General features: G+C 36.9%; 1 protein-coding gene across 1 annotated transcript in view; it reads left to right on the top strand.

The window, feature by feature from the left end:
• KDELR2 (KDEL endoplasmic reticulum protein retention receptor 2) overlaps positions 1-25,135 on the top strand; it is a 50,897-nt gene that overhangs the window by 8,970 nt on the left and 16,792 nt on the right. Inside the window, exons 2-3 of the mRNA XM_044678994.1 lie at positions 13,123-13,491; positions 23,969-24,069. Coding sequence (XP_044534929.1) covers positions 13,123-13,491; positions 23,969-24,069 — 470 coding nt within the window. The remainder of the gene's footprint in view (positions 1-13,122; positions 13,492-23,968; positions 24,070-25,135) is intronic.

The raw sequence follows: 25,135 nt of genomic DNA, 5'->3' as shown, positions 1-25,135 counted from the left end.
CGGACATGATTGGGGATGTAGACTCGAAACTACCACACCAATGCAACTAACAACAATATGGAAATAGGCCCTGAACAAGGACACATGTTACAACCAGTGGAAATGTGCGTCGACCATGGGTGGGGGAAGAGTGGGGGGTGAAGGGGAAAGTAGGGGCATAAAGTATGTAAGCAAGTTAAAAATGAATATTAATAAATGTTTAAAAAAAAAAGTTCTCATAGTCAGGCTTATGATCTACCAGATAGGAGATATTCCTGTTCAAAAAGGAATTAGCAGGGGGCAGCTAGGTGGCTCAGTTGATTGAGAGCCAGGCTTAGAGACAAGAGGCCGTAGGTTCAAATCTGGGCTCTGGACACTTCCTAGCTGTGTGACCCTGGGCAAGTCACTTAACCCCCATTGCCTATCCCTTTACCACTCTTCTGCTTTGGAGCCAATATACCATATTGATTCCAAGACTGAAGGTAAGGTTTTTTTTTATTTTTTAATAGCACAGTGGGGAAACTGAGTCAAGAACATCCTGAAATTACTTTCATAAGACCATCATCAATTTTCCCAGGCATCTACATTTTCCAATTGCATTCCCTTTGAGAAGCTTTTCACATTTTCCCTTCAATGGTGAACAACTTAAAATAGTTTTAAAATAATTCAAAGGTATAATTGGATTCAAACAGAGCAAATAAAGTCATAGATCCAAGATGTTCCACCTCACATAGAAAGTTCCAAAGCTTATAACTTAAGAGCAGGGTACAATTATTTCCCAAACTGACATCAGTATCATTAACTTCACAATAAGTAGCAATTAGTAAAAAACATTTTCCCACAGTACTTATTAAGTACATACAAGGATGTACCTAAAGCTTTCAGGTTTCTTTTTCTCAGTTTAATTCATCCTGATGTAAAAATTAGTTATTAGAAATTAGGAAAATAATCATATTTGGAGGTTTTACACATAAAATGAATGCATGATAATTCACTCAAAACCCAGAAAGACCCTGGCTATTGTGTACTGCTTAAAGCACTAGCGTCAAATTCAAATGGAACTAGGTAACATCCTATAATCAAGGATCCCTGTGAGCAACATATTGAGTCAGTTTTAAGTTATAATATTCTCTATGTTTTGTTATTTTTATTTATTTTGTAAAGTATTTCAAAATTACATTTTAATCTGGTTCTGTGTTTGACACCTTTGACTTAATGCACTGCGTGCCAATACCCAAGGACAAAAGGGAATAAACTTTGGTCTGGTGATCCAAAATGTACTCAAAGATATAACACTGATATATATCAATTGAGTTACAATTTATCTAGCAACTTTCCAATGATTTCATAATCAGTAGTCAGACAATTTATCATACTAACAATTTCTACACCATTAGCAAAACCTTAAAAAATTCTCCAATCCTTAATGCCTTTGTGGGGCATTAAGGCTATGAGGCTATGAGGCTATGAATATGTGTTATGCTGGAGAAGATTATCTGAATTCTTCTATAAGCTAATGTCTTAAAATTATCTCTAATTTCATAAGTCTTCTGTTCTTGTTATCCTCTATCCCCCTCCTGGTTTCTTTCGCAGAGCTGACAAGGGTTTAGGATCTCACTAGAGTCAAATATTCAGAGGGTCTGGAAAGGTCTTATAAACCTTCTCAATGAAAATGGACTTCCCAAGATTCTGAGTTAACTTTAACAAATCTGAATATACTTATTTTGAATACTTAAGACTGAGAGACACTCCCTTCCAGATCAAAATCTTTAAGTTGGCAAATGTGTGGTCTATTTTAATTCCTGTTAGATGACTTTTCTTTCAATTTACCTAAGCAATTAAATTCTGCCAAATCCTTCATAGAAGATAACAATTACCCATTCTTAAAAAGATATTTTGGATTTTTTTCAAATTATTTGTTATATTTATTTTCACAAGCTTTTTTTTCTTTACGAGCTGGAGAGAATAAATACTTGTATTAGATAGTTCTAAAGCACCATATTGAGAAACCTTGAAAATCTATGATGGAAAACTTTTCACAATGAGATCATGGAATTTAGAACTGAAAAGGACTTTATAAATTATTGCATAAAAGTCCTATTTTACCGATGAGGAAATGAGGCCCAGAGAAGTTAAGGAACTTCTTTAGAGACCATACTTAATATGTAACATAATTTTGATTCAAATCCAGATAACATGATTCCAAAATCAATACTCTTTTTAGGATGCTATTTTACTTTCAGTATGAGTTTCTTTTTTTTTTAATTTGGTCTGATTTCTATTGCCATATGTGGTAGCTCTCCCTAATGTCTTATTTTTAAAATTTTTATATTATACTACCAAACCTGGTAAACTTATATATCAACAAACATGAACACTTCAATACATAGGAATAGCTCAAAAAAGGATTCTGAATGAAATTGGATTTTGGTTAATATTGTCTTTAAAAATTTTATATTAAATTTGACATGATAATAAAACTGCCTGCTTGTCTTTATTCCCTTTTGAGTATCTCTCTGCTCTGTTTTAATTCTCTCTATATTAAATGTCTCATTGATAGTCTTATTTTTTATTTTCATTTCTTTTCTTTTTTTACAGTTTTCACAATTGTTACCCTCTGTCCCCCATAAAAGTCCTCTCATGTAAGAAATAAGTATATAGCCAAAAATAAATTAGTACATTGATCACTGTACTAAGTTCTTAAGTCTTTTAGGGTTGTTTGCCTTTACATTACTGTAGTCATTAAATAAAGTGTTGTATGTTATATTTTTTGTTCTATACGTTTCCTTCTACAACGAATCATGTTTAAAAAAAACACCTTATTTTCTATCTTAGAATTGACACTAAATATTGGTTCCAAGGCAGAAGAGCTGTGAAGGCTAGACCATTGGGGTTAAGTGACTTGTCCAGGGTCAATAGCTAGGAAGTGTCTGAGGCCATATTTGAACCCAGGACCTCCCATCTCCAGGCCTGACTGTCTACTAAGCCACCTAGCTGATGCCCCTCTAATTTGCTTTTTAACTGCTATTTTCTGTCTCATGAGGTAAGAGGGCTAATAATCTTCAACCTGTAATGTTTTGCAGATGAGTTTATACATTATTTTTTAATTATATTTTTCAACCAGCAAAAATCTTCCTTCTTACCTTCCCACCCCAACTTGAGAACTAAAGAAAACAAAACCCTATTATAAACATTTTTGAATAATCAAAACAAATTTCCACATTGAGCATGTCCAATTAAAAAAAAAAAAAGCTTTATCCTACATTCTGAATCCTTCACTTCTTTATCAGGAGATGAGTAGCATGTTTCATCATTAGTATTATGGAATCATGGTAGATTATTACACTGACTAAGTATTTCTAATTCTTTAAAAGTTGTTTGCCTTTACCAAATTGTCATTGTAGTATAAATTATTTTCATGGTACTGGTCACTTTATTAAGCATCAGCTCATACAAGTCTTCCCAGGTTTCTTTAAAACCATCCTTTTTTATAATTTCTCAAGTCACAATAGTATTTGATAATATTTGTTTTACCAAAATGTGTTCAACCTTTCCCCAATTTAAAGGCAGCCCCTCAGATTCCCATTCTTTGCCATCTCAAAAGAGCTATAAATATTTGGGTCTTTTTTTTTCCTTAGGACTAATCCCTCACTTAAACTATCCTCCCCACCAATTCCCTGCTCCCTTCTCTCCTTACACTCCTATTTCCTATTGAATGAAATGCATTTCTGTACCCGATTCTAGGTATGTATGTGTATTCGTCCTACCTTTAACCAGTTCTGATGAGAGTTAGGTTGAAGTGTCAACTGCTCCCTTCACCCTTTTCTCTTTGTTTATATAAATGTCTATTTGTACACCCTAATTATATAAGAGAATTTTCCCTAACCTTTCTTTCCCTCTCTACTCTGGTCCCCACTGTATTCCTCTTCCCTCCTATTTCCAGGCTTTTCTTAAGATCATCAAAAGATAACAGAATCATTTTCAGGCCTTGCACTCCCTCTATGATCCCTGATGCTAATCGGTTTCATTGTGGACACCTGTATCTTCACTATATATTAGAATATATGCAGTATATCCTTATTTGGTCAATTGCCATTGCTTATGTTTACTTTTTTTTTTTTAATTTTTTTTTTAAACCCTTGTACTTCGGTGTATTGTCTCATAGGTGGAAGATTGGTAAGGGTGGGCAATGGGGGTCAAGTGACTTGCCCAGGGTCACACAGCTGGGAAGTGGCTGAGGCCGGGTTTGAACCTAGGACCTCCTGTCTCTAGGCCTGGCTCTCAATCCACTGAGCTACCCAGCTGCCCCCCTTATGTTTACTTTTTATGTTTTGATATTTCCATAAAGAATGTTTAGAAGAACTCTATTTCAACAAAGATTCATTTTTTCCCTTGTGGGTAAATCCATGTCTTTTTTCCTTCTGGATCATATTCCAAATTCTCAAAAATCTTGTGTGATTCTAATGATGGATCCTCAGTTCTTGAATTCTTTCTTTCTGACTGCATTAAGTATTTTTTCTTTGGAGGCAGCTGGGTGGCTCAGTGGATTGAGAGCCAGGCCCAGAAATGGGAGGTCCTAGGTTCAAAACTGGCCTCAGATACTTCTTAGCTTTGTGACCCTGGGCATGGCACTTAACCCCCATTGCCTAGCCCTTACTGCTCTTCTGCCTTCGAACCAATACACAGTATTGACTCCAAGACGGAAGGTAAGGGTTTAAAAAAAAAAAAAGTATTTTTTCTTTGACATGGAAGCTCTAGATTTTGGCTATTGTGTTCCTGGGAGTTTTCATTTTGAGGTTCCCTTTAGGATAGGACTGGTGGATTCTTTCTATTTCCACTTTACCTTCTGGTATCAAGAGATTTGAGTGATTTTAAAATTTCTTAAAATATGATGCGTTGGGGGTTTTCTGGTCATGGCATTCTAATAGTCAAAAAAATCTTAACTTTTTCCTCCATGATGTGTTTTTCAAGTCAGTTATTTTTGCTATGAGATCCCCTTTATTTCCTTCTTTTTAAAAACCTTTTAAATTGTTTTAATGTTTCTTAATATTGTCTCCTGAAATTATTGTTTTCTATTTAGTCCATTCTAATTATCAGGGAATTTTTTGCTTGGGCAAGGTTTTGTGGCTCTTGTACAAAGCTGCTAATGCACTTTCCCATTCTTTCTTCAGTAGCTATCATTTCTTTTCTTTTTAAATAAAATTTAAAAAAAATTTAATCTTTATTTTAAAACATTTAAATAAATAAATATTTTAAAATTCTTTTTCACCTTTTTTAAAGTTTGAGCCAAATTTTCACCCTCCACGCTTCCTTTCTCTCCCTACTCCCTGAGACAGCAAAGAATGTGATATACATTTTACATGTATAAGAATGTAAAGCGTCTTTTCCCATTAGTCCTTTTATTTTGTTTTCTTTTTTTAAACCCTTAGCTTCCATCTTAGAATCAATGCTGTGTACTGATTCTAAGGCAGAAGCGTGGTATGTGCTAGGCAATGGGGATTAAGTTAACTGCCCAGTATCTGAGGTCAAAATTGAACCCCAAACCTCCTATCTCTAGGTTTGCCTCTCAATCCACTGAGCAAGCATCTACCCCCACACTAGTCCTTTTGTGGATGTCATATCTCTGAAAATTTTTCCTCAGGTAATCTTATTTCATTTATAAAAACATTTTAAGCTCTTTTTTAAAGGCTTGTTTCATGTCTTCTGTGAATTCTAATTGAGTTTTTTCTCTGAGACACTGTTTGTAGATATGTTGGAGTCATTCTCTTCTACATTGGTATCTTGAGTGTCCTAGCCACCATTTTCTGTTTGTTTGCCCATTCTTCCAGCCTACTTCCTGACTTCAGATTTGATATTAGGGCTGGGCTCCACTGGACTTTCTGGATGGAACGTCTGGTCTGATCCTGTTACTGCTTTCTTCAGGAACCTGACTAGAGTGTTATTACAACATCTCAAGAAAACCCAGGGATCTTCACAAAGGGGTGTGATCCAGGGCAAAGTCTCATTGTTGCCCCTCCTCCTCCATTCTGAGTTCTACAAGTTCCTGATCTGGGTTTTGGTCAGAGGAAGAATAGAATACTGCTAGATTCAGTTCCCTCAGTCAGCTGGGAAGTTTTGCTGTTTCAGAGTGATAAAACTACAGACACTCCTTTGGTTTGGGATTCCTGGCCTGGTTATTTTGCTGCAGACTGTGCTCTAGAACTGAGATCCCACTCTGCTCCTGGGGTCTGAGACAAACCACTCACTGCTGCTTTTTTCAGAATTTCCTCCTTCCCAGGCCCCTCCCCCCCCAATACCACCCTGGGAGTAGGTTCCCTTTGCAGTCCACCCTGGCTCTGTGACCAGAACTGGGGAGTTGATAAAGCTGTCTACCATCACAGTGCCCCAGTAAGGGCTTAAGGGTGCCTCATCTTCATCTAGAGTCTACTTTTGCTTTCATTCAGTCTCACTCTGAGTGTTGAAGTGATCTAACAGTAGGGTGCTGCTTCCCCAACCCAGGTCCCACTCTCAGCAGACCACTCTGTCTCCTTATGTCAACCTGAGCTAGACAAAGATATTGCAAGTTTTTCTGGCTTTCCCCATCAGGGTTCAGTCTGATGCATTTTCTAGGTCTGTTTGAAGGAGTTTTGTCAAGCTTGGCTTCATTGCTTCTTGCTACTCTGCCATCTTGGCTCTGCCTGACTTTTAACTAGTAGTGCCCAGGGGTGCTGTGTCTCTTGCCTGAGGCTTATCTCAGCTGTTAGAAAATGCCTCCAGCCTCGGTCCTTATCACAGTTTCACTTCCTTGTTCAGATGTAAAGAAATTATAGGAAGGGAAAAGAGTTTCTGTTGATGTGAGATATAACACATGGTAGGTCCAGGTTTATGGGCTACAAACAGAGAAGTAGACACAGTTCAAATGGATTTGTCTTTACTAGGATTGGATTGGGTTTCCTTTCTGATTAAAATCTTTGGCTATTTTCTTATTGAATAGTTATTTAGCAATATAAAAGTTAATGAAACTCAGAAGAGATGAGAGCCTAATCGATGTATTGTTGGTTATTACCCTTCTTAGAAGTTAAATTGTACCCTGTGTGACATTAAGTTGATTTCTTAAAATTTTCAAGTGCCTACAATATTCCTGAGAGTGAGTAGAGAAGTTGCCCTGAAGTTTCCAGTTGTTGTTTCCCTTCACCTTTTTTGTGTTTTATGCTCTTGTGACCCTTAGAACTAAAAGCATTGTTGTAGTGAGTTAATGATTATTCATTTCTTACCAAGCAGCAAACCAATCATTCATTCTGTAGCAGAGTAAGATGAAGATCACCCAATAGAGCCTTTGGGTTGCTGTGATGAAGTCATTTCTGCAAATCTGCAGGATGTCTCTGGCTCCATGGCAACCAGAACATGCCAGAGCTCAGGAAAAAGACTGAAACAGAGCTGCTTTTCTAATATATAGAAAGTAAATTTTTAAAAATCCAGATTCTCATTCTGTCATGTGGTTAGAGATTCCACCCGACCCTTTTTAAAAAGACAGATCACTGCCATTCCCATATCTTTACTCAGGTGATTCATTTGAAATTCTGGGCTAAAATGTCACACTTAAAAATCACACTTTTCACAGTTAGAGAGAGAGGAGAATTTCTTAGCCAAAGAAGAGATAAAGGCAATCAGAAAAGATAAAAGACAGTTTGACTACATAAAATTAAAAAGATTTTCAAGAATAAAAGCAATGAAGACAGAATTCAAAAAGAAAGTATAACATGGGGAAATATTTGCATTAACTCTCATCAATAAAAGTTTGATATTTAAAACAGACAAAGAATTAACACTATTATATTACACACACACACACACACACACACACACACACACACAATTTTCCAGGGATAATCGGTTATGGGATATAAACAGTTTTCTTTTCATTATTTTTTAAAACCCTTACCTTCTGTCTTAGAATCAATACTAAGTATTGGTTCCAAAGCAAAAGAGTAATAAGGGTTAGGCAACTGGGGTTAAGTGATTTACCCAGGGCCAAAAAGCTAGGAAGTGTCTAAGGCCAAATTTGAACCCAGGACTCCTGTCTTCAGGCCTGGCTCCCTATCCTCTGAGCCACCTAGCTGCCCAATATGGACAATTAAAAAAAAAAAAAAAGAGTTGCAAATTATAAATGACCTCCTGAAAACATGTTCCAATCACTAAAAAGTAAGAGAAAAACAAAAGTGATTCTCAGGTTTTACATCACACTATGCATAATGGTAAAGACAAAAAGAAGGAGGAACTATAAGAATACAGGTATATTGATGCACTGTTAGTAGAGTCATAAAGTGGTGGTTCAAAGATTTGAGATTTTCCACTGGAATTATGCAAGAAAAGGGAGTGTTCATATCCATTTGACCTAATAATCCCACTACTGGGCATATACTCCAAAGATGATAAAGACAGAAACAAATATCTGTTAAATGAAAAATATTCAGTAATAAAATACTTCGTGGAGGCTTGTCTTTACCTCTTGGCTTCCCTGGCTTATTTCTCAACAAAATTTTACCTTCTGCAAGGACCCCTTCTTGGGCATCCTTAGAGCTTGTGTCTTCCCTTTGTGAATATCTAATCTTGAATATTCATCTTATTTGCACATATTTTTTTTCAATGTTGTCTTCCCCCATTAGATTCTGAGCAATCTTAAGGGCAAGGACTATTTTGTCTTTCTTTGAACTCTAGCACTTAGTACAGTGCCTGGCACATAGCAGGTAGTTAATAAATGCCTTTTGACTTGACTTACCATGATTGAAGTGTGGCTGAAAAGAAACTCTATGGCATGAGAAGGTAATGGAATATTATTGTTCAGGAAAAAAGAACAAATATGAAGAATCCACAGAAATGTGAGAAAATCTGTATGAGTTAATCCAGAGAAAAATAAGCAGAATCCTAGGAATCACTTACACAGTGATTCTACAACAATGTAAGTTAGATTACTAAAAGGAAGTTGAGAGGCAGTAAGGTGGCTTAGGGCATATAAAGCTAGGCTTCAGGACAGGAGGTTCAAACCTGGACCCAGCACTCTATACACAGTGCCCCCAGCTGCCCTAAAATATTTATAACAGCATTTTTGTGGCAGCAAGTAACTAGAAACCCATCAGTTTGTGGAATAGCTAAACAAATTGTGATAGAATGTTACAATTCTGGAAGAAATTATGAATATAGAGAAATATAGAAACATATGAACTGATGAAAAGTAAAGTTGCTGCTCATCCTTCATTTCAAAGAGGATCAAATAATATCACCAGGCGATGTCTTGATTTGCTTGTGAATTGGATTTCAGTGACGCAGAATGGCACAGTTATCAGCCTCACTCTTTCTTCCAAAGTCATCAAAGTCCAATGGCAAGACAAAAGTCTTGCCTCAATGAAGCCTCAAACCTGTTAACTGGGTTTTCTGCAAGTTTCAAGTTTGCCCCTACCCCCTGAGAAGTCCTGGGCACACCTGTTTTGGACTGAATAACAGACCTTCAAATGTTTGGTGACCCCAGTTTGGTTGGGACTAGTAGATATAGTCAAATGTTGAGTTCCCTTATTTGGCTTACTAGCTTCTCCCATTGTATTAGAGTCCTCTCTCAGGAAGTCCAGCTCTTCTTGGTTTGACCCTTTCCTTTTTATTCATTATAGTTAACCCCTACCAGATACAGCAACTGCTGGCTGCAGCCTGCTTGCAGCCTGTCTATGCATGCTTGTTGTACCAAGTTCTCCAGAGTGTATAAAAGACCCCCAAAGTTCTGTCACTCTTTGGAGAATCATCTCCTGTGGTGCATTCTCCTAGAGATACGGTTCCCAGAGTCCTAGAGCCCTTGGTTTTGTGTGGTTTTTAGGCACTCGACTCTGTGTGGTGGCCAAAATTGAATATGATCTCTTTCCTGAGTAAAGACTTGGTTTTTGCTGACTGCTTTAGTAGTTCTGTGTTATTTCCAAGTTAACAAACCCAATAGTGACTTAGGGGGATGTCTACCCCAAGCACGTGAAACAAATAGAAGTAAGAAAACTCAGTAAAAATAATGTACACTATGACTACATCAATGTAAACAGAAAGAATAACCACAATTGAACTGTAATCAAATATGTCATTGTTGTTAATTTAGTTGTATCTGACTCTTCATGACCCCTTGAACCATATTATACCAATAATGTCCAGGAGGTTTTCTTGGCAAAGATATGGGAGTAGTTTGCCATTTCTTTCTCCCATGGGTTGAGCAAACAGAATTTATGATTTGTCCAGTTGTTGGAGATTGGATTTGAACTCCAGTTTTCCTGACTCCATGCCCAGGGCTCTTTCCATTGAACCACCTGGATATCTAATATAAAAAAAGTATAATGATGAAGCTTAACCCCAAAGAAGTGATATAAAAAGACAACTTTCCCTGTTTCTTAGCAGAAGTGGAAGTCTATGGATGTGGAATACTGTATATAACATTTGACTATTTTGATATGTTCATTAGTTTTGCTGGACCTTTTTTCTCTTCCTCTTTTTAAATTCTTCTTTTTTATAAGGGATGTCTCTCTTGGAGGATGGGGAGGAAGCTATGGAAAAATATATGATGTAAAAGCAAAAAATAGCAACAAAATTTTGTAAAAAAAGAAAAATTTTCAAAAGAAATTCTGTGTTTTCTTATATTATAAAAGTGATATTTGTCCTCTCATGCTAGGGCTGCCAAATTGTGTCCATGCTCTAGGTGTTCAGGAGCTTTTTCATGAAAAAAAAAAAGGAAAGAAATAAGTTGATAGTTTAAACAATAGGTTTTAAAATGGTTTGGGGGAGGATGAGGATAGGTCTTATTCTTTTGAATTTAGTCAGCATTGGGAAACTTCCAGTGTGAAAAATTCCTTCCACTGGTTCAGCTATAGTACAGTGGATAGATCACTATTTCTGGAGTTTCTGAGAACAGATCCCAGTTCTAAAACTTAATGTGGCCTTGGGCAGTTGTCACTTAACCCTCCCCAAGACCTTAGTTTCCTCATCTATAAACTAAGAGGGTGGACTATATTGTCTCTTGAGTTTCCTTCTGGTTGCAGACCTGTGTGTGGAAAGAAAATATCTTTAATTGTAGTCTTAGAGTTACCTGTGGAATTGAGAGGCTATGTGAAATCCTTCAAAGCACAAAGCTAGTATATGCCCAGGCAAGACGTTAACTTGGACTCAGGATTCCAAGAGACTGGGGTGAAATCTTGCCTTTGACACCAACTACTGGGGCGACTTTGGTTGTCACTATAGATCTCTATTTGTAGTTGCCTCATCTATAAAATGAGGGAAGTTATCTCTACTAGCAGCAATGCAATGATCCAGGACAATTCTGAGGGACTTATGAGAAAGAACACTACCCACATCCAAAGAAAGAACTGTGGGAGTAGAAACATAGAAGAAAAACATTTGCTTGATCACATGGTTCAATGGGGATATGATTGAGGATGTAGACTCTAAAGATCACCCTAGTGCAAATATTAATAATATGGAAATAGGTCTTGATCAATGACATGTAAAACCCAGTGGAATTGTTCCTTGGCTATGGAGGGGGGAGGTGGAAAGGGGAAGGGGAGGGAAAAAACATGAATCATGTAACCATGGAAAAATATTCTAAATTAACTGATTAAATAATTTTTTTAAAATGAGGGAAGTTAGTCTAGATGAGAGTCAACCATTTTTGGGTACCTTTGGCAGATTAGCAAAGACTATGGATCTTATTTCAAAATAACTTAAAATTTTTTTCATAACTGAAGGAAATCATTTTTTGTTTGCAGCCAGTTGTCTCACTGCATTAAATTGTGAGTTTCTTGAGAGTAGGGTCTCTTATCTTGCATTATATCTCCACCTGTCAATGGAGACAGTGCCTGACCCATGGAAAGGGCTTAATAAGTGTTTGTTGCCTGCTAAATTTCAGTTTTCAAAGTTAGTAAAAATAAAGTTGTTGTTTTTTCTCATCCAAGCTCACAGGCCCTCTGAAATTTATCCATGGACTTCTAATAGTCTGAAGTACCCAGGTTAAGAACCCTTGGACTAGAGCAGTGATAACAAACCTTTTAGAGAAGGAAAGCTGGGTCCCACCCCCTATACCCCCCAAGTGCCAGGGTGCCCTGCTCTCCCCTTACCCCACACAGGAGAATGAGAAAGTGTTCCCATTGGATTGCTGGGTGGAAGGGCGGGTGAAGTGAGGAATATCTTCACCAAGTGTTGAGGGGAGGGGCAAGTGGTCTAACCACTCTGATTCCCTCCAGCTCTGCCACCTTTGAGCCACCCAACTAACCTGCTGTGTACTCCTATTTGGCTGCTTGGCAGAGATACTTGGATGTGAAAAAATGTTATCAGGAGTTGTGGAGAGGGGGAGGAGAGCAGCTCCACCTGAGCCCCTCTGCCTTTCTAGTAAGGGTGGGTGGGGGTGGCTGCATGCTCACAAAGAGCACTTTATGTACCATCTTTGGCACCTGTACCCTAGGTTCACCATCACTGGACTAGAGGGTCTCAGAGTTTCCTTTCAGAAACCATGGTCCTTTGAACCTAGGTTTTCCTGACTAAACACAAGTCATCTTTCTATGCTAGGGTTCCTTTAAAAAATAAATATTACCTTTCTTTTCTTTCTTTTTTTAATAATTTAACATTCATTTTTTAAAAAATCTGAATTCCAAATTCTCTCCATTCAACCTCTCCACACTCATTGAAAAGGCAAACAATATATCATCAATTTTACATGTGATAGCTCTTCCTACCGATGCTAATTCCATTTCTTATAGTTCTTTAAGGCTTACTAAGTACTTTCTAAGTCAGCCAAAAACATAATTTTAAGTGCCTGTCCTGCGCTGAATATTATACAAAGCACTGTGATAGGCTGAGAAGTTTCCCTGCCCTCAGGGAGTTTACAATTTAGTACAGAATATAAAAACATCTTTTATGACTTCACTGCATCATGGAATACAAGTGGGAGAGCTCCCGGATAATTTCTAGCCATTTCTGAGCAGAATCACATCTGACTTCCTGACCTGCTCTGCCACAAAAACCTAAAGGATAACAACGCAGGGAGCTCAAACTCTTAAGAGCGTTGGCATTCCATGAGAAAGCCAGAGGAGAAGGAAAAGGGAAGACGCTGGAACTCCTAGCTCGCTGCGCAAGCGCCCTCTCCGTGGGTAGAGTGCCCTTTAAGGGGCGGGGGTCTTAGGCGCCCAGGGGGCGGGGCCCAAAGCAGGGGCGGGGATCGGCTCTCCTTTCCCAGACTACACTGGGCGCGGCGCTGGCTGGTCGGCCACGTCCCCGGGCCACGTCGCTCTCTCATCTCGCCATTTTCGCCGCTTTCTTTAGGGGCAGCAACTAAACCGCCGCCGCCGCCGCGTCCCTTCCCCGTCCCGCCAGCAGTCGCAGCGCCCGCTCGCAGCTCGCCCTCGGCTTTGCTCGCTCCTGCCGTCGCCGCCATGAACATCTTCCGGCTGACCGGGGACCTGTCCCACCTGGCGGCCATCATCATCCTGCTGCTGAAGATCTGGAAAACCCGCTCCTGCGCCGGTGAGGGAGGACCCGGGGAGCCGGGGGCGGCCTGCTGGCGCGCCGAGGGGCAGTGGAGCCTCTCTCGCCTGGCTGGCATGGGATGGGCGGGCGGGGGGGGGGGGACCCGTAGCCCAGTCGGTTAGCGGTTTCTTCGCTCTTTGGTTCCCAGGTCCCTCTTGCACTTCTCCCCACCTCGGCTAGCTTGTGGGGAGCTTTCTGTAGTTGCCTCACCTCCCTCCCGAAAGACTTCCCTGCTCCTTCCCGAGACTGAGGGGAGGGAGTGGCCCCAAGTAGCCTTTGTACACGGCTCCCCGGCATCATGGGCTCCCTTTTCTCTCCCGAGTTCCTCCCAAGCTGTCTCATCCATAGCAGCTCCCAGGCTCGTCCCCCACCTTCCTCTCCTTTACCAGGCTCAGCTTTGGGCCGCTTGGCTGCCTGGGTGGGGAAGGGCAAGTTTCGTGTATTCCCTGGGTTAGGTGCTCGAGTTACATTTTGGAAATACTCTGCCGCAGACAAGCCGAGGAGGCTGTCTAGTAATCTGGGCTCCTATGAGGGAAAGAAAGTTTTCCTGAGTAGAGGACCATGGGATGAGGGTGGTAAGGAGCTAGAAAAATTATGGAAAGGTTTCATAGAAAAGGATAGGGCTGGCTAATTTGTTCGACCAAAGTACTTCTACACATTTTATAAACAAGCTAAACTTTTTGCAGAATGTGTAGATAGATGTTTAGGCACACAATCTCAAATGATGTATGCAGAGTTCTGGAAGTGAAATTACAGATATAGCTGATTCTGCACTTTGCAGGCCTTTGCCTGTTTGACTAGTTAAATTTCAGAAATCAATCCGTAACTTTTACCACTATACATTTTATATGTTTCTTTTATGCAAGTAAATAGATGGAGATTTTCATTTGGGAAGAGTCGGAGTTGAAGAGGTTTTAAGTATTTGAGTCGGAAAATTGTGAATCAATGAATTAGGTTGGAAGAATGGGTACTCGATTGCATTTCCTGGCCTCATCTGACGTGGCAGCTATTTGAAGGTGTGGTGGATTCAGTAGCAATCACTGGATGCTGCTGAAAGAGGTCATGATATCGTTGCCCCTGCTGGTTTCAAGGACTTAGTACTTACCTCTTGGAATAAGATAAAAACTAATAGACCTAATTTCAGAACTTAAGTGGCTGAAACTTGTAGATTATGTGCAGAAATACCCAATTGGCTTATGTGAGCAGGAGTGAACAGACTTTGTTAATTTTCTACCGTCCTATTCATGCTTTATGGATTAAACCAGATATATATATATACATACACACACATATATGCCCTCATTTAATAACTAACTTTATTAAAGACACTTTTTATATTTAACTCATAGTACATAGTGCACCCTTAGTATCATTTTAACTTGGCTAAGTCACCAAATCTCTAGACATCTCCTTTTATGAAGACATCATTCTGTGGAATGAGTTCTTCCTTGTGGTATCAATTGAGATGAGAGGAAATTTGGAATTCTGTTAGCTGTTGACAATGAAGAGCTTTTTGTATTTTTAAAAATGTTTAAAAACAAGTTTTTTTATGCCATGTAATTTTATCAGGAATCTCTGAACTTTTGACACTACATTTATCAGAAATTGACATATCCTGAATATTATCATGGATATTTTCAGTGAGGCGGTGAAAGGTGGACTTAAACATAATTTACAGGACTAGTTTATATTTGTAAAGATCTTTCTCCCATTTTTACCTTGCATTCCCCAGAAATACACTAATAATTCACTTATTTGAAATTCTGCTATGAGTAACTTTATTGAATAAAAAAGAATCATAAATCAAGAAATAGGCAAAAAAAAAGTATGGATAACCAAAATAAAATTTACAAAATCCATGAAAAAAAATTTGTCCATGTTACTTATAGGAGAGCTCCTTGAATTACCATATAAAGCCTGCTTACTCTTTTGGATAATTCTAATAAGATCCATATAGTTTCCATCATCACAGCAGAATAGAAGCAGCAATTTTAAAATGAGAAAAGGGCTACTCTAGTCCTGCCCACTGAAGGCAGTGACAATTGACAACTGACAAGGGGGAGACAATATACAATTAAGAAAAATTACAGTGATCTGGAGCCTTTTAATATAGGGGAAAGTTTGGTTATCTATAATGACTCTTACTTCTGCTTTCTCTTCATATCTACACTGATTTATCAGTATAACCTCTGTATTAAAGCATTAGGCCTTTAAGTAAGAGATTCTAGTTAATTCATTTGTTGATCCTATAAAGTGTATATTTAACCCTCTTTTCATTTGAAAATATTACTTTTCTGATTTACTGTCATACATTTTAGGTTTCCCTCCCAAAATATAGAAAGGCCTTCATAGTAAATATATTTTTATCTGTGTTGTTTGTAAATGTACATGTTAGACTAAAGGATGGTAATTAGGAGCTTTAGGCATAGAAGAATTTTAGGGATTAGGAAATATGATGCTACTTTATAGTTTTTAAAGTATCTTTATATTAGTTTTAAAATTCAGAGAGGTCTCCCCTCCAGTGTTCATTGTTTTCATTTAAAGGGTTGGAAGAATTTAGGAAAATGTCACTTATTTTAGTAGCTACTAGAGTAATCAGAAGGAAAAAGAATGTGAGTGCATTTGTCATGTATTTTTTTGTTTCTGCAAGTGACTAATACAGTGTTAGTGCAGAACCAAGCCACTTTCTATTATAAATCTTTTTGGATGACTCAAGATGTGATAGGTAAAGGTATATACACTCAAAATGTATTAGGTAGTCTTCTGATCATTTAGTTCATTAGTGTGCATTTCTTGGTTATTTAAAAAAAATGTTGAATTGCTTATTCACTGTTATCCTAATATGAAAGTGTAAAAAAATTTTAGATACTCCTTAAAGAGTAGGCATTTTGCATATTTTTCAGATAATTCAGAGAAGACATTTATAAATTTTGGTTCCCCCTTTTTGAAAGTTTTAATATCTAAGCTCACTTTGGAATTCTGGTACCTCTTCAGTGCTTAACATAATCTATTCTGTTTGCTTCAAAATCACTACTTTCACAAGTACTGTGAAAAAAAAGTACTGCTTCCACAAGTATTAGATAATGAAGTAAGCCATTTTGTGTTTTTCTTGCATCAACAGTACAACTAGTAGTATCTCTGTTTTCTGGCTTGTCTAATCAAAACCAGGTTGTTTTAAAGACTTTCTTTTTGCTTAGCTTTTTTTTTTTTTTGTGGGTGTGCCTATTGTATTTAAAATGGAAACAAAAATTCATTATTGTTATAAACTTTTAGAATTTCAAAATGTTGAATTTAAAGTTGTAATTTCTCAAAAAAGCCTCAAATAATAGGTGAATATAGATCAATAAAATAAAAATAATCTCTATTTGAGATGTTAACCTGTTTTTTCAATCTGGGTTCATTCAGTCACAGATTATTGAGACATTTCTTATTTTCTGTAAAACAGCTGAGTTTCTGTGGGTTTATTAGGTGTACAACATTAGTCAATGATTCTTGTATTATTTCACAGAATACCAGAGTTAGATGCAACTTCAGAGACCATCTAGTCCAACCTTTACCTGAACAGGAAAAGTGTACATGCACACAAGTGGTCACCCAGTTTTTGTTTGAAAGTGTCCAGTGTTTTGGGGAGTTACTTCCATGGTAGCATATTCCTTTCTTTGATAACTAATCATTAAGCAGTTTCTCCTTATGTGAAGACTAAAACTGCTCATTTATAAGTTCCTACCTATCATTCTTAGTTCTGCCTTTTGCAAGCATAAATTTATTCTCTTCTACCTATGACATCCCTTCAAATACTTCAAGACAACTAGTGTTTCTGCTTTATTGATTGCTCCTTTTCAAGTGAAACATTCCTAATTCTTTCAGCTGATCCTCATGTGACATGAACTTTAGGCCTTTCACATTCTGGCTGCCCTCTCCAGGACTCTTTATCAGTATCCTACCTAAAATGTGGTGCTTAGATGTATTCTGACTAGACAGGTAGGACTAGTACTTCCCTAGTACTAGACAGTCTTGCTCTCTTAATATAACTCAAGATTATATTAGTCTCATTAGCTTATACTGAATTTGAAATCCACCAAGACATCTAGATTGGCCTGGGGAATGAACTTATTTCATTATCAAAGGACCATCTCCTTCCCCTTGAGAAAATTCCTTTAATAATGTTGGTTGGTACTTTCTCAGGGACTTATAATGGAAAAGGACCCCTAGAGGCTGCATATTGATCACAAATTAACATGATTTAGGTTGTATTATATTTTTATTTTAGCCAGCATTTTTCAGTTACATTTTTTTTTTAATTTTAAACCCTTAATTTCTATGTATTGACTTATAGGTGGAAGAGTGGTAAGGGTAGGCAATGGGGGTCAAGTGACTTGCCCAGGGTCACACAGCTGGGAAGTGTCTGAGGCCGGATTTGAACCTAAGACCTCCCGTCTCTAGGCCTGGCTCTCAATCCACTGAGCTACCCAGCTGCCCCCTCAGTTACATTTTAATCTGGTTTCAGACCTCAAGTTTGACATCTCTGCCCTAGAGCACTGAAAAATCAAGTGACTTGTCTAGGATGATATAGCAAATATATATTCAAAAGTGAGTTTGAACCCCAGATCCTCATCACTTTGGGGCTGGTTCTCAATCCAGATAAATTGCTATCTAGCTATACCTCCTTCATTTTGTACTTAAGAACTTGGTTGTGGTTTTGTTTTTTTTTTTTTTTTGACCTAGAGTATAGGACTTCATATTTATTTCTATCATCTTATTAGACTTATTGTACTGTTCTAATCAGTCTTGATTGTCATCCAAGTGTGCTAATCCCTCCTAATTTGATGTTCTCTATTAATTAGATAAGTATGTCATCAGTTCTTTTAAGTTGTTGATTAAAATGTTTAAGTAGAATAAATACAGATACCTCCTGTGTTTTATAGAAGACATGGCAGGCTAACATGAAGCCCGTAATGAATAATTACTCTTTAGATATAGTTCAAATCTACTTGTATTCTTTTTTAACACACATTTCTCTGTGTTTTCACAAGTTTAGCATGAAAGACTTTGTCAAATATTTTGTTTACAAAAGCAACCTCAGTGTAAAAGTTCACATTTATAAAAACAAATTCAGTGAGCATAAGAGGAAGTACCCTTCTCATATGTGGCTGTAGGAAAATTCATAATGAAACAATTTCTCTGGCTAAAAATTTAGTTTGATGTATAGGTTGATTGGGTCGTACTGTGAAGCTCTAGATTTGAAGGAAGATGTGTGATTTAATAGAACACAGGCCTTTTACTAATTTTTTTTGTCATTTATACTATTGTCCTGGTGTATGTTATTCTCCTGGTTCTGTCTTGTCTATTCTATATTAATTTATAGCAATTGTGGAAATTAAAATTAATATGCAAAATACTAAATGTTATATTTATAAATATTTTGTTAATAATAAACTAACAAAAGAGACTAACTAAAAGGTACTAACCAGGAACCAAAGAGAAAGAGGGAGGAGTTACAGCCAACTATAAAACAATAATATGACCATGCAAATGTGGAGGCACAGGAGAGATTAAAGGGAATTTTGGGAAAACTAAGGGACTTATAGGGGATGAAGTCCAAGGTTCAAAATTTCCATTTATACACAATCTTCTCACAGCCCTTCCAATATGAACTATTTCTATCTTTTGGCATCTTTGGCAATTTAATGGGTGTGAGGTGAAACTTCAGACTTGTTTTAATGTGTGATTTAGAGTGATTTAGAGCCTCAGCATATTTTCTTAGAGAACTTTGATTTTTCCTGTATCATATTCTGCCTCGAAATATACTTGCATGCATGCTGTATCATCCTCACTCCCCCTTCCCTCCCAGATTATAAGCACCTTAGTAAGGCAGAATCAATATTTTATCTTTGTATTGCCAGATCCTAGCTCAGTTCATAGAATATAGTTGGCACTTAGTGAATAAATAAATAGATAAATAATAGCATTATTTATATAGTATTTTACAGTTTACAAAGTGCTTTACATATGGTATCTCATCTGATCCTCACAAAAACAATGAGATGGATACTCTTATTATCTCCATTTAACTGATGAACAAACTGAGACAAAGACTTGCCTAGGGTCACAGAATGTGTCAGGAGTAAGATTTGAAATTTAGGTCTTCCTGACTCTCTTATCCACTATGCTACTTTACTCTGAATATTTGAACCAAGTTGAATTCATAGAGGCATGCCTTCTTGATGCATGTTTGGATTTTTAAATTTTATCAAGATAAGAAAATAGGTATATATGAGTTGGTAGTTACTGATAATTTCTCAGTCTCCATTTTGGGAGTAAAAATGCTAAAATGGTTTGGTTATTTTTTCTCCCATTCCTTTGGATTCTATCCCTCTTTCAGATCTTGAGAATTGACCTCTTTAAAACTAGTTGCATTCACAGGACAAAATTAGTCTATTACCAGTTATTTCCTATCTATTTATAATCAAACTCTTTTTTAAAATGAGAGTAAGGATCAATACTTGCCTAGTTCAATGCCTTCCAACTTCTTGAGCATAATATTCATATTGTATAAGAATGAGGTTTCTGAGTAGTCCATAAACCTTTGATTTCTTTTCTTTCCTTTTCTCGTCCTGAACCCCAGTATATTTTCCAATATAATTTTCATCACATTGCTGTATATTTCCAATATCATTATTTATGTCAATAATATAGCAGTAGAATTTGGACGCCATTATGTAAACTAGGGGGTCAATTCCCAAGTCCTATCTGAGCCAGATTAAAATATAATTAATAGGGACAGCTAGGTGGCTCCGTGAATACAGCCAGGCCTGGAAACAGGAGGTCCTGGGTTCAAATAAGGTCTCAGACACTTCCAGCTGTGTGACATAGTTAGTCACTTAAGCCCCATTGCCTAGCCCTTACTGTGTCTCTGCCTGGAACTAACAGTATCTATTCTAAGATAGAAGGTAAGGGTTTATTTTTTTTTTTAATGTAACTGGGAAATAAAAATGCAATACAACATCAGTAATATTAATGTGTGGTCTGTAAGTCAGTATTCAGCTAGCTGTCAGCAAGGATGTTTCTGTTTGAATTTGATAATCACTGATATAAAACTTATTGTTAGACTTATAGTTCATGATTACTTAGAATGACAAAAAACTTGTAGAGTATGAAGTTTTATCATGTACTCTATAGTTTTGGGTTTTCTTTTTAAATGATCTCCTGGATGTTTTACTCTTACTTAGCATTTTCAGCATTGATAAAGGACCTAGTTTTTATATAGTTTATGGGGAAATAAATCAGTCAGATGTCCATTTCAGCCGGCTAGCTTTTTGATAGGGGTCGTACTAAATTAATTAGAATTCCACTTGGTTACTGCTTTGCAACTAGAATGGTTTGGTTTGCAAATATTAAATTGGCTCTCATATCAGATGACCCTAAATAAAAGGCAAGCTTACTTTTCAAAGAAGGGAGTTTACTTTAAATTAGGAGAAAAAAACATTCTTATATGTCCTTTAATCCTTTTGTTATATCTTCTCCACCTCATCCCATAAATGTGTGTTTCTCCTCCCTTTCTGAAGATTCCATTTTTGAGATCAAGTATCTGTAGCTTTTTGAAAGCAAGTGCTGTTTCATTTTGTCTTGGTGTCTGCAGTGCCTAGCTAGCATCATGCCTTTAAGTACTTTTAAAAAGCTTATTGAATAAGAAATTTGAGGAGGAAAAGACTATTTTCATTTGGGGTTGGGGTGGTAAAGAATGCGTCATAGATTGTGTCCCCTGAGTTGAACCCGGAAGGAAGGTACGAATTTCAATAAATGAAAAAGTTTGGTGAGTGGAATTCAATTCAAGGCTTGAGAGACAGCAGTGGTTTGCTGTTTGGGGGGGGATGGGCAATGGAGTGTTAGCTCACGGTCATTGTTCTTCTGTGACTAAAATAACAATTCAATTGCTTTTTTTTAATCTTTTCTTCAACTTCCAATCTCAAATATTGTAATTACTTTTTCCATCAAGGGAGAAAAAGCCTCTGAATTTCCAAATCCCTTATGAAAAAAAGAAAACAATATATACAATGGTTTTATTTCTATGAAGTAGTATCCAAAAGACCATGTAAATATTGGCATGTGAAGATAAGATATATATGTCATGAGAGAATCCAAACCCAAATTAGGTTTTGGGTGAAGGGAAAAAATGGGCAACTATGTAGAAAATAAACTTAGGTGTGACTGGTTTGGCATATATTCTTATAAAGAGCTAGAACATAATGATATTGTGTGTGTGTGTGTGTGTGTGTGTGTGTGTGTGTGTGAGAGAGAGAGAGAGAGAGAGAGAGAGAGAGAGAGAGAGAGAGAGAGAGAGAGAGAGAGAGAGAGCGCTTCATATGTTGGTAAAAGGTTCTCTGGGCCTTTCTTATCCATACTTTGTCCATCAATTGATACATTCAGCTAATGGCTAACATCTTGCTTACTTTAGAGAGAGGATTGAAAGTGATAGGCTGGATCTGTGTGAAACATCTCTTTTTCCTCACTGATAAAATAAGCACTTGCCAGTGGGCTAGAACCTGGGCAATGAACTTTTCATTATTAGCTGTGGGGTTTGGGAGAAGAGACAGTATAATATCATGGAAAGATATGACATGAGAAGATACCATCAGCTCATTGCTTTCTTCCAGTGGGGCCCTGGGTAAGTCAAGCTTTTCTGGTCTTTCCTTTCTTTATCTGTAAAATAAGGGAGTTAGGCTTGATCTTGGTAAGTTTCCTGGTGGCTCTGATTCTCTAAAACTTGATCATTGTGAATGAAATAACTCTGGTATTGATAATACCATTCTATAGTAGAACAATTTGGATGCCTTTTTGCACATGTGCTGGGATCTTACATGTAATTTTATGTCACAAATGTCAAATTATAGCTGTAAAGATCACATTATCTGTACTGTTAATAACTCACATTTACATAGCACTCAAGGTAGGTAAAAGGCTTTTCTCACAACAGTTCTCTTTGGTAGTGCATACATTATCTCAATTTTAAACAAGGAAATGGGGTCTGAGAGGTTGTGATTTGCTTATGATTATAACAATTAGTGAAAGCTTGAGATGGCATTCCTACTTCAGTTTCCTGATAGCAGCTCCAACATTCTTTCCACCATGCTGTCTCTGAGGTTACCACTAATATGCAGGGTGTACCATTTTCATATCGTGAACTTTGCTGGATAGTAGCTAGAAAAAAGCAGGTTAGGTAATTAGCACAACTGCTACCCTTCAGTTTTGGGTAACTGGATTTTTTTTTCATTTACTTGAACTGCCATTTCATTGCTATAGGGAAATTTCCACTGAGGAAACGCTTGTCTACCAAAGCAGTTGGACAATTGCTCTGCAACTTATAGTCTTGGAGAGCTACCTAGGGTACTTGGAGATGAAATTATTTTCTTAGTAAGTTCACACAGCCATTATGTCAAAGGACTAACTAGAACCCATGTCTTCCTGACCAAGTTTGTTTTCTCCCTGCTATATAATGTTGCTTTTATGGCTTACACCTGGCTATCACATATATCTTGCTTTTATAGTGTCTAACAGTCTTTTTTAGCTCAGTAGTACTGTATAATGATGACTAGAGTTTTGGAAGTGAGAACAAATATATTAACAAAATGAGTGTTTTCTTTTTTCAAAATGATCAATCTCCTTGGGAAGCCATATGCTTATTCCAGTAGTGTTGTCATTTTTAGCATGTCTCTGGGAGATGCCTTTAGAACTAATTTGTAAGCCATATAAGGAAGCTAATTTTACTATATTTTATAAGCATACCTCATTTTTTACTCCTTGATTGCCTACCTCATTTACCAATTTGATTCCAAAAGAGTTCTTGTTTTTGAAAATCAAATCAAGTTTTAAAGGAGCAAGATTTGCTAACATTACAAAAGAGAAAATCCAGAAATATTCTTAACAATGTTAACAGTGAACACATCATTGAAATAAGCATATCACCTACTATTTTAGTTTGTTTGAGGAAGCAGATCCTGATCTGGAGATAAATTATTATAGCAAAGGCAAACTAGGTAATATAACTAAACATGAAGCCTAGAGTCAGGGAGATTTGAGTTCAAATTGACCTCTCACAGATATTTTGTGACCTTAGGCAAGTCACTTAATCTCTTTTTGCCTCTGTTTCCTCAGCTATAAAATAGCACTACCTCAAAGGTTTGTTGTGAGGATTAAATGAGATAATAATTGTAAAGTATTCAGCAGAGTACCTAGCACATAATAGGTACTATATAAATGTTTATTCTCTTCCCCTTCCTCCCATATATATATTAGTGTGTGTTCTAGTATGTCACACCCCACCCCCCCCGCGACACCCCCTCATGAATGTCGCTTACTACTAATTAAATTAAGTTCAGTTTTTTTTCTTTTTCTCATAAGAACCCAACTCATAGCTTCGCCTGCAGATATCTTAAAATATATTATATTCTTATAATACTTCTTTTTACTTCTTTAGGTATTTCTGGGAAGAGCCAACTTCTGTTTGCACTGGTTTTCACTACTCGTTATCTGGATCTCTTTACTTCATTTATTTCACTGTATAATACATCTATGAAGGTATAGTATGTGAATTAATAGTGCTTAATCTCTTTTTTAAACATTTTTGTTTAACTATTGTCTATCTAATAGAGTAGTGAGGAAAATGCTTTTATAATTGTAAGGTATTTCTGGAAATGTATTGTGTATTTAGTAAAAAATCACAAGTATAAGGCCATATACTTTCATGATTTGGATAAAGTATAACTAGAAACTAATGCACTTATTTTCAAAATATTATTTTTCCCCCTATTATATGTAAAAACAATTTTAAAACTTTTTTTTAAGTTTTGAATTCCAAATTACCTTCTTCTGACCCTTCCTGCCTCAGTCCTTATCTGCCGTCCTCCCTCCCTGAGATGGTAAGTAATCTGATAACATTTTTACATGTGTAATCATGTAAAACATTTTTCCATATTAGTCATTTTGTGGCAGAGATCTCAAATTTTAAAAAAAGGAAAGAAAATGAAATATAGCATATTTCAGTCTGTATTCAGACTCCATCAGTTCTCAGAGGGAAGATGACATTTTCATCATAAATCTCTAGTTTTGTCTTAGATTACTGCATTGCTGAGAATAACTAGGTCATTCACAGTTGTTCATCAAAAATATAGATGTCACTCTGTACAATGTTATTTTGGTTCTGATCACTTCATTTCACATCAGTTCATGTAAGTCTTTCTGATTTTTCAAAAGCCATCCTGCTTGTATGCCATGACTTGTTTAGCCATTCCCCAACTGATGGATAGCTGTTCAATTTCTGATTTTTTGCTACTCCAAAAAGAACCACCATAAATATTTTTGTACAACTAGGTCCTTCCCTCCCCCCACCCTTTTTTTTGGTATCTCTTTGTGATATAGACCTAATAATGGTATTGATGGATCAAAGGGTATACACAGTTTTAGAGTAGAGTCCTTTGAGTGAAACTGATGCATTTATTATAGATTTTTGATCTGTATTTCAGAGAAAATACATAGTTAAAATACATTGAATTTTCATTCCTGGTTCTTAAAAGATTAAAACCCTTCTTAAACTTCAAGTTGCCCCTCTATGTAAGGGAGTGATTACACTTGGTGGTGGTGGTGG

The sequence above is a fragment of the Gracilinanus agilis genome, chromosome 1, assembly GCF_016433145.1.
Source record: "Gracilinanus agilis isolate LMUSP501 chromosome 1, AgileGrace, whole genome shotgun sequence".
NCBI lineage: Eukaryota > Metazoa > Chordata > Mammalia > Didelphimorphia > Didelphidae > Gracilinanus > Gracilinanus agilis.
The sequence above is the reverse complement of the archived record's forward strand: the minus strand, read 5'-3'. Positions and strand labels throughout refer to the sequence as shown.